At 34.1% G+C, this 11,358-nt stretch overlaps 1 protein-coding gene across 1 annotated transcript in view; it reads left to right on the forward strand.

The window, feature by feature from the left end:
• The window catches only part of LOC133333858 (chloride channel protein 2-like), a gene marked incomplete at its 3' end in the record, with an annotated part of 35,078 nt that extends 24,511 nt beyond the window's left edge, over window positions 1-10,567 (forward strand). Inside the window, exon 2 of the mRNA XM_061542167.1 lies at window positions 10,460-10,567. Within this exon, the coding sequence (XP_061398151.1) occupies window positions 10,460-10,567 (108 nt within the window). The remainder of the gene's footprint in view (window positions 1-10,459) is intronic.
• Between the last annotated feature and the right edge of the window lie 791 nt (window positions 10,568-11,358).

Below are 11,358 nucleotides of genomic sequence, written 5' to 3' on the forward strand. Positions count from 1 at the left end.
TATAAATTTTGAAATATGCAACAGCGTACGAACGCTCACTCTAGGCATTTTTCTTTATTTGGCGTATAGCAAAATATTTTTTATGCTAAATATTTTTTTTTTATTTTTAAATATAAATTCAAACTAATTCAAATGAACTATTCCGTCAACGGAACGATCGGTACTAGTTAATTTCATTTATCTAGATCTTCCCATTCCTTGGTCAAACTAATGAACGTGTCCCAATGAACGATTGAAGAACTATGGAACTAAATAAGCCGAGCCACTTCGAACTCTATGAAATGAGTTTCTGGACATTGATTGATTGACGAATAAATTCTTCTATTTATAGAGCACTAAGTTTCAATACTAGTACTATTTTATTTTCTAGATATTTGGCGCCCAACATAGCACCAGGAAAAAACAGTAAGGACACCGTTCACCACTTTGGGTATATTCTTCATAGTCTCCTAACAGTCGTCGCCTTTTCGAAAGAATATTGACATGAAATTGAACGAAAGACATTTAGGGACTTTGGCGCACCATTTACCTTAAATCGGACGAAAACTGAACCGATATTCACGAAACTTAACACACATCATTCTAGACTTAATTCAGTGCGCTATATAAAATTTTGTGCAAATCGAAATATATATATATATATAGGGAATTTGGTTCACAATTTACATTAAATCGGACGATAATATATATGAGAGCTATATCTACATCTGAACCGATTTCCACGAAACTTAGCACACACCATTCGCCGTTGGGCCAAATAAATGAGCTGTGCCAAATTTCATCCAAATCGATATATGCGACCTGTACTTTGTTTACAATTTAACATCAACAGACGAACGGACATGCAGACATCGACTCAGAATGTGATTCTATGCTTATTCTCATGGATCTATCTCGTTTCATTTTGCTTGTTACAAACATACATATTACCCTGTACCACAGTGTGGTGAAGGGTATAAAAATATTGGTAGCCTAAACATCATATCAACAATACAATTTTCTTGACTCTCATATTGACGTTTTATCGCGGATGTTTCCTCAGCATTGTTTGTCATTTCTGGAATTTTTGGCGCCCAACATGGAGGAGAACTTAAACATTTTCGTTTGCTGAAATTTTGATATTAAGCATAATGCTATGGTTTTCTTGTAATGGGTTTTTATCTTAGCTAGACATTTGGCGCCCAACATGAGGCATCGTAGAGCGTGGAATTCTACCCGATTTCAAGTGAAACTCGCAGTATTTAAAATAGAAAAGTTCCGTCTAGTGGTTTCTTGTTTTTATAAAAGGCTCTTATGGAAATATTTCAATCTAATCTTAAAGAAATGCAGTAAAGTGTTAAATGAGCCTACAGGCCTTATATAGAAAAAGTTTTGTATATTCTTTTCATAACAAACTCTTCTTCAGTTCATAGATTCCAAAATACTTTCCGGACATCGTTTGGATTATTAAGACATCCTGGAAAATGAATTTCAGATGAAATTTAGTCTTGTTTTTATCACGTCGTCTTATATTGATATATTTAAAGGCTTGGGTCAAATTTGTTTCAAAAATATTGTTAAGTGGTATTAATTTTGTTTTTGGCTTTGGCTTTATGCCCTTAGACATGATAAAATATATAACATATTAAGTGTTTTAAACTTTTCTAGAAACCCAAGATTTGTATCAGAACCTAAAATGGACTTAAGCCACATTCAAAATAAACGACTCGATTATCAGATCGACTGTAAAGACCCTTTGCACCTGGCCTTCAATGTGTCTAAAAACTCACAGGCCTTTAAATCGCCATTCAGCTCAGAAGACCTCAGGCTACATGAACAGTATCTACATTTCAGCCCATATACAGAATTATATTGCCTTCAGATTATTTACTCTGAAACGTTTTTCATTTCATTTTAGTACAAAAATTGCCCGAAAAGCAAGAGCCATGCATAGGATTTTATTAGGTTGTCCCATAAGTTTCTTCCGAGCCACGCTATAAATTGGTCTGACTGGCTATGCTTATATAAACATGCAGGCTTATCTCTTAGTCGTTTATGGCATCGGTTTCCGTCGTCCCAGACTCTTTCAAAGTACGTTTCGTTGGTGACAAAGCCTCTTTTAATTTTTTTTTCTGCCCCGTTCAATATGGAGAACCAAAAGAAGCATTTACGCGTGCTATGCTCCGTTGCTTTAAAATGGCAATAATGCAAAAGACACTGCAGACGAAATTTGCACCGTTTACGGGAGTGGTACTACGACCATCAGTACCGTCCGCAATTGATTTAAGAAATTTAGAGCCGCCAATTTTGATTTGCAGCGGCCGACCAGTAACGTCGGAAGCGGTCCTTATCAAGACTGTGCTCGCTGAAAATCCGCAATATAGTGTGCGTGAGATAGTGGATGGCACTAACATTCCCAAGACAACGGTACATAGGCATTTGATCAAGATGGGATATTCAAATCGGTATGAATAGGGAAAAAACTTATGGAACAACTTAATACATTTTAGGTCTTACCTAAATAAGTTCAATAAACCATTTCTATATAATCATATACATTCTAATATGTGTATCTAATTCTAGACAATAGCATAACTTTCCGATACCGCTCCGTAAAAAAACAAACAACAATTCCAACACATTTGCCATTGTATTCAAACAAATTATTGATTATTGAAGATGTTGCTTCGTCACATTTTCACACATGTACTCGAGCTAGCTAGAAATACACATTTCTTATTTATACAGACACTTAGCCAGCAGACAGAACCATTCCGATCCAAAAAAAAACAGTAAGGAAAGTAGTAAAGTCGGACGGGGCCGACTATATGATACCCTTCACCACTGTGGGTATATTAAACAGATGAATCCTAACAGACGTCGCATTATTGAAGAACCATTACCATGAAATTAAACATGTCATTCTGCAACCTATACTAAATTTTGGTCAGGTATAGAGTTGCTTCTTACGATGGGACAAAATAATGTAAATAAATTTAAAGCGAAATATCGAAATATTCAGTATGGTTTTTGCATTCGGCCACATTTTGAGTTCTTTATTTACTTATAAATCCAAATTTACTTATAAATCCAAAATCGGACGAAAATATATATGGGAGCTATATCTAAATCTAAACCGATTTTCACAAAATTAACACACATCGTTCTAGACTTAGTTCAGTATGCTATGCGAAATTTCGTACAAATCGAAGGATATATAGGGACATCGTTGCACCATTTACATAAAATCGGACGAAAATATATATGGGAGCTATATCTAAATCTGAACCTATTTTCACGAAATTTAACACACATCGTTCCAGACATAATTCAGTACGCTATCCCAAATTTCGTGCAAATCGAAGGATATATAGGGACAATGATGCACTATTTACCTAAAATCGGACGAAAATATATATGGGAGCTATATCTAAATCTGAACCGATTTTCACGAAATTTTACACACATCGTTCTAGACTTAATTCCGTACGCTATGCCAAATTTCGTGCAAATCTAACGATATATAGGGACTTTGGTGCAATATTTACCTAAAATCGGACGAAAATATGTATGGGAGCTATATCTAAACCTGAACCGATTTTCAGGAAATTTAACACACATCATTCTGAACCTAATTCAGTACGTTATGCCAAATTTCGTGCATCTCGAAAGATATATAGCGACTTTGGTGCACCATTTACATGAAATTGGACGAAACTATATATGGGAGCTATATCTAAATCTGGACCGATTTTCTCGAAACTTGGCAGACATCACTCTAGGCTTAATTCAGTACGTTATGCCAAATTTCGTGCAAATCGAAAGATATATTGGGACTTTGGGGCACCATTTACATGAAATCGGACGAAACTATATATGGGAGCTATATAGAAATCTGGACCGATTTTCTCGAAACTTGGCAGACATCTCTCTAGGCTTAATTCAGTACGTTATGCCAAATTTCGTGCAAATCGAAAGATATATAGGGACTTTGGTGCACCATTTACATGAAATCGGACGAAACTGTATATGGAAGCCATATCTAAATCTGGACCAATTTTCACGAAACTTGGCAGACATAATTCTAGACCTAAATGATTAGGCTGTACCAAATTTCGTGCAAATCGAAAGATATATAGGGACTGTTTACATTAAATCGGTTAAATATATATATGGGAGCTATATCTAAATCTGAACCGATTTTTCCCAATTTCAATAGGGTTCGTCCTTGGGCCAAACAAATGAGCTGTGCCAAATTTCATCCAAATCGGATCATAAATGCGACCTGTACTTTGTTTACAATTTAACATGCACAGACAGACAGACAGACAGACGGACGGACATGCATAAATCGACTTAGAAAGTGATTCTATGCATATTCTCAAAAGGAACCATGTGTCTATCTCGTTTCCTTTTGCCTGTTACAAACATATGCACAAAGACATAATACCCTGTACCACAGTGTGGTGAAGGGTATAAAAAAAGCAATACCGTACATTGAACAAGTGCACACAGAGCAATGCAAATATTATTTAGTATATACATTTTTTGTTTTGTTTTGTTGTTTTTGTTATTTTTGTACAAAAATATAATACTGCAAATATAAATAAAAACTTATGTATTTATTGTTGTCTCTGTCTTCATCTTTTGTTCAATCACATCATCATCACCACCACCACCTATTTCAATATTTTCTTAATATTATTTGTGTTTATATTTTTGTTGTTAGTGTTTTTTTTTGTTCATTTGTCGCCTTTCGTTAAAAATAGAAAAACAAATTAGCAATTTAATGCAATTTTCGAAATGAAAATTGTCTAGCGAAAATATTATTTGGCAAACGTTACAACAACAACAACAAAATTCATAACAGCAACGGTAGCTATGACGACATTATTAGCAGCATCAATGTCATTAAACTATCCGTCCATCCATCTATTAATTTCTTAAAAAAATAGTTTTTTTTTTTTTTTTTGATTTCGTATTGGTGATGGAAAGTCATGGCAGGTGAACGCTTGATGGGATGTGGGTTGAAATGAATGTTTAATATGAGGAAATTTTTCTCACAAATGCGATTTGAAACAATTTAAAATGAAAATTCTCAGGTCATAACATCTTAGTTTTCATTTATAGGACTTTTTCTGTACACGAGCTGAATAACTCATTTGATGCAATTGCGCTACCTTCTTCATCATTTCAAATGCTTCATCCGGTTTAGAGTCACATATCTAGTAATGAAAAAAAAAAAATTAATTTTTCTTCAAGGTATAAATTGTAGTAAATATTCATTATAGGTCATACTTAATGGTTCAGACTATTACAAATTACCATGTGCAATACCTACACATTATATCGAGCTTGCCTCTATTTTCTAAGATAGTAAAGGAATCGTGAGTCTTACATTGTTCCAATTATCATATCGCACATTCCAGACCCTTTTCAAATATTATCGTAGAGAAATATGCTTAGCCCTATATGTCTCACTACAAATTATTTCTATCCAAACAAAGAAAGATTTCCGCAAGTATTTGTGTTTACCCGTTTTTTCTTTTTTATACCCTTCACCACACTGTGGTACAGGGTATTATGTCTTTGTGCATATGTTTGTAACAGGCAAAAATAATCGAGATAGACCCATGGTTCCTTTTGAGAATATGCATAGAATCACTTTCTAAGTCGATTTATGCATGTCCGTCCGTCCGTCCGTCTGTCTGTCTGTCCATGTTAAATTGTAAACAAAGTACAGGTCGCATTTATGATCCGAATTGGATGAAATTTGGCATAGGTCACTTATTCGGCCCAAGGACGAACCCTATTGAAATTGGGAAAAATCGGTTCAGATTTAGATATAGCTCCCATATATATATTTAACCGATTTAATGTAAACGGTCCCTATATATCTTTCGATTTGCACGAAATTTGGTACAGGCTAATCATTTAGGCCTATAATGATGTCTGCCAATTTTCGTGAAAATCGGTCCAGATTTAGATATAGCTCCCATATATAGTTTCGTCCGATTTCATGTAAATGGTGCCCTAAAGTCCCTATATATCGTTCGATTTGCACGACATTTGGTATAACGTACTGAATTGAGCCTAGAATGATGTCTGCCAAGTTTCGAGAAAATCGGTCCAGATTTTGATATAGCTCCCATATATAGTTTCGTCCGATTACATGTAAATGGTGCACCAAAGTCCGAAATTTGGCATAACGTACTTAATTGAGCCCAGAATGATGTCTGCCAAGTTTCATGAAAATCGGTCCTGATTTAGATATATCTCCCATATATAGTTTCGTCCGATTTCATGTAAATGGTGCCCCAAAGTCCCTATATATCTTTTGATTTGCACGAAATTTGGTACAGCCTAATCATTTAGGTCTAGAATGATGTCTGCCAAGTTTCGTGAAAATCGGTCCAGATTTAGATATAGCTCCCATATATAGTTTCGTCCGATTTCATGTAAATGGTGCCCTAAAGTCCCTATATATCTTTCGATTTGCACGAAATTTGGCATAACGTACTTAATTGAGCCCAAAATGATGTCTGCCTAGTTTCATGAAAATCGGTCCTGATTTAGATATATCTCCCATATATAGTTTCGTCCGATTTCATGTAAATGGTGCACCAAATTCTCTATATATCCTTCGATTTGCACGAAATTTGGCATAACGTACTTAATTGAGCCCAGAATGATGTCTGCCAATTTTCGTGAAAATCGGTCCAGATTTAGATATAGCTCCCATATATAGTTTCGTCCGATTTCATGTAAATGGTGCCCTAAAGTCCCTATATATCTTTCGATTTGCACGAAATTTGGTACAGCCTAATCATTTAGGTCTAGAATGATGTCTGCCAAGTTTCGTGAAAATAGGTCAAGATTTACATATAGCTCCCATATATAGTTTCGTCCGATTTCATGTAAATGGTGCACCAAAGTCCCTATATATCCTTCGATTTGCACGAAATTTGGCATAACGTACTGAATTGAGCCTAGAGTGATGTCTGCCAAGTTTCGAGTAAATCAGTCCAGATTTCTATATAGCTCCCACATATAGTTTCGTCCGATTTCATGTAAATGGTGCCCCAAAGTCCCTATATATCCTTCGATTTGCACGAAATTTGGCATAACGTACTTAATTGAGCCCAGAATGATGTCTGGCAAGTTTCATGAAAATCGGTCCTGATTTAGATATAACTCCCATATATAGTTTCGTCCGATTTCATGTAAATGGTGCCCCAAAGTCCCTATATATCTTTTGATTTGCACGAAATTTGGTACAGCCTAATCATTTAGGTCTAGAATGATGTCTGCCAAGTTTCGTGAAAATAGGTCAAGATTTACATATAGCTCCCATATATAGTTTCGTCCGATTTCATGTAAATGGTGCACCAAAGTCCCTATATATCTTTCGTTTTGCACAAAATTTGGCATAACGTACTGAATTGAGCCTAGAGTGATATCTGCGTTGTTTCGTGAAAATCGGTCCAGATTTAGATATAGCTCAAATACAAATATCAGAAATTTTTAATGAAAACCCCAAAGCGTGGACTGATACTAATAAAGCATGATAGAATATACAATCCTCAAATTTCTGCAATTTAGATTACATACTGTAGGAATTAGCGAATAATTGGGGTTATAATTATATGAGGGCTATGCCTTTATTAATGGCCGACATATGTCAATTTCGAACCCAATATTTTTGCCTTGTGTCTCAATTTTTTCCTTCAGGAAGTATTATTATATGGGTGAGATGCCTAAATGCTGACCGATTTATTTCATTATAGTCAGGTTCGACTTTTTTTACCACGATTTCTTTAGAAAGCGGAATGATTACAAACGGTGGCTAAATCGTCTTAGAATTCGTCTTAGGGTAAAACAGACAATTTCGAGTAACGATTATCTTCTATACTATGGTAGAATACGCCTATATGGGGACAACCCCTACACACAGTACTAATCAGCTAACTATTTTAATATAAGAAGGGTGTTATATGGGAACTATCCCTAAAAGTGGCGAATATTAATAATTTTTGGTAGGAACATTTCTTATCATATGCGACTACAAAATACCAAATTCCAGCGAATTTCGTTTGAAAAACGCGCCCAAGAATCCCAAATTAACGAAAATTAAGGGTGTCTTATATAGGGAGGCTACCCGAAAAAATGGGCCTATATTTATAATTTTTAGTGAAGAAATTTGGTACCCAATAGGAACCCATTGTACCAAATTTAAGCGGTTTAAAGACGCGCTAAAACCCCTTAAAATACCGTAAATGGGGTGTACCGTTATATGGAGGCTACCAGTAAAAGTGGACCGATATTTATAATTTTTAGTGGTGACATTTGGTACCCAAAAAATAACCCAATGTACCAAATTTCAGTTGAAAAAAGTCGGTTGAAAAGCGTGCTCAAGAACCCCAAAATATGGGGGCTATGCCTAAACGTGGACCGATATAGCCCATCTTCGAACTTGCATCTCGAACCTGCCTGCAGACAAAAGACGACTCTATGTAAACTTTTGGCGATCTATCTCAATTCCTTCAGAAGATAGCGTGATTATAACAGATGGACGGACAATGCTAGATCGTGTTAGAATTTTACCCTGATAAAGAATATATACTTTACAGGGTCGGAAATTAATATTTCAATGAGTTACAAACGGAATGACAAAATTAATATACCCTCCATACTAAGGTGGAGCGTATAAAAACAATGGGTTACCTGTTCCTACTGAATTTTTTCTTGACATCGATGTCCTCTTCGTAGAAGAAAATTGTTTTTTCTATGATTTTCTCCATTTTCAATCGAAGAAATTCCACAGTTCATTAAGGTCTCATACTTTACCACCAAGTATACAGAGACGTTAAAGTATCAGTTTTGTCTTTATACAAAAAAATTCCAGACTCTTCGCATCCCATAGAATAAAATCCATACCCATTATATCTGATTTTTTTCTAGAATTAAATTGGACCTCGCAGAATCTATTTTTTATATAAAGAGAATTTAAGGGTTTTAATTGATTAACTTTATCCCAGAGTTTTCATTACAAATTCTAACATCTCAAAATAGTTAAAATTTTTGGAAAATGAGAATTTAGTTAATTATCCAAATTTTTTTTTTTTTTTTTTTTGAAAAATCTCCTTTTTATTTATGAAAAATTTCCCAAAGTATCGATCAATATAAACTGTGAAACTAACGTCCGATAACATATTTATACTTCGAGGAATTATTCTTGGGAATAGAAATATTTCCCTAGAAGACGTATCCTTTTAATTTTTTCCTAGGCCCTAGTGAATTGTAGATTTCCATATTTCTGAAAATCATTCCTTTTTTAGTGGTAAAATCTCTAGTGATTTCTTTTCTATAAGCATTTTGTACAAAAAAAAAACCGTAATAACCCCCAATCTCAAAAAATTCCGTTTTATCAAACATTAGGTCAGTTTTAAAATGTAAAATGTTCGCACCCAACGCTCATGTTTCTATTCAAATTATTTAAATCAAATTATAGGTTTGTGTGGCTTCCCAAGTCTGCAATGCAAAATAATGGTCATAGACCTAGTATACCGACCGTCATATCTCGATTATCTAAGTCGATTCGTTCATCTGTCCATTACAATTTGTAAACAATGCACCGGTCACAGTTATGGACCAATTGTTACGAAATTGTATATCTTTTCCTCTATGGGGATCTATGTGTTCCGATATTGTTTAGTATTCCCATTTCTACACTAGAGGTCACAAATATCATACAAATTGTTACGAAATTTTATCAAAGACGGCATCTATAGAATTTGGTGGTGATCGAATGATATTTATGTCCAATTTTTTGTGTCCGGTTTCCTAGTCGCTCTACGGGTCAAATGGACCAAAACTCTTGTGAGAAAAGTAACAAATTTTGTGTATTATGGTATGGAATACATGACCCGGAAACATTTTTAGTGTATTCATTTTATTTCGGTTCTAATAACGTTTAGATTTTTGTAATTTAACCTGACATCGAACTTTTTTCTGTAGATTTATGTCACTCCGGGCATAAGGTCTCATATTTGAAAAGCACCCAGTTCCTCATTTCCTTCTAGTTTTTATCATAAAATATTTGGATCTTAGCTTTTTCTTGATTGCTAAGTTCATAATTTTTTATAAAAAAAAATCTGTAAGATATTTAGTCTGAAATTTTTTATACAATGAACACAGTAGTCTCTTAAGTTTTACATGTTTTTCTATAGAAATAAATTCCATAGAGCCGACAACAGCTTTTATCTATTAAAAAATATCGATTTATTTGCAAAAATTCGGTATTTTATTCCCTTAAACAAAATCATGCTCCAGCAAATCCTACATCTTAAACATGGGTGCGTATAACTACTATCAATGGATTATTATCAATCATACGATCCAATATCCCAAAACAATTTCATTATTTACAAACAATATTAATTTCAAATTCTCTTCTTCTTTTTCTCTTCATTTCCTTTAGATGTATGGTCGCTACACCAAAGATTTAGGAGAATTTGCCAAAGATGAAGCCAGAAAACTCAAACTACTGCAGAAACGACGAAAGTTGGAGGACAAACAGAGGAACAAGGTAAGTTTGCAGAACAGATTCAAAAAAAAAAAAAAAAGAATTGACAGCAATAACAAAAAATTCTTTGTAAATTTACAACAAAATACATCCAACTAATATGCATGAGCAAACATGCTGCTTAACAACAACTAATTACAATATGAGAAACATATTTTTAAGGTAAACCAATGAAACCTCCTAATTAACATTCCTAGAACATCAACCTCGCAAAAAAAAAAAGAATGACAGCTAAACATTGTAGAAAGAAGAATCGCAAATAAAGATATTGAAAATTGTATTTTATGACGTAGTTGTTGTAATTATAGATTTGTTTTTAAATTTTGTTGTAGTTGCATTTGCTAAAATTTAGTTTCAACAACAACAAAAATTATGCCAAAAATTTAAAGTGGTTTTCCGACCATTTAATTTTAAACTGAAACGCGTTGATATTCTAAAAATAATTTTTGAAAATCATATCGATCATTTATTGGCATAGACGAAGCACAGTGATTTGGAATTACAAATAAAGGATCAGCTGAGAAAAAAATCGACCTAAGTTTCAGAGGAACTTTTTTCTATAGAAAAAAATTCGACCTCAGTTTCTGGGGAGCCATTTTTTCTATAGAAAAAAATCCAACCTCATTTCTTGAGGTGTACTTTTTTCTATAGAAAACAATCCGACCTCAGTTCCTGAGGTGTACTTTTTTCTGTACAAAAAAATTAGAAAAAAATCCGACCTCAGTTCCTGAGGTGCTATTTTTTTCTATAGAAAAAAATTCGACCTCAGTTCCTGAGGTGCTAATTTTTTCTAT

Source organism: Musca vetustissima, unplaced genomic scaffold (assembly GCF_032173495.1).
Source record: "Musca vetustissima isolate MV318-11 ecotype Yass unplaced genomic scaffold, APGP_CSIRO_Mvet_v1 utg1685, whole genome shotgun sequence".
NCBI classification, from domain to species: domain Eukaryota; kingdom Metazoa; phylum Arthropoda; class Insecta; order Diptera; family Muscidae; genus Musca; species Musca vetustissima.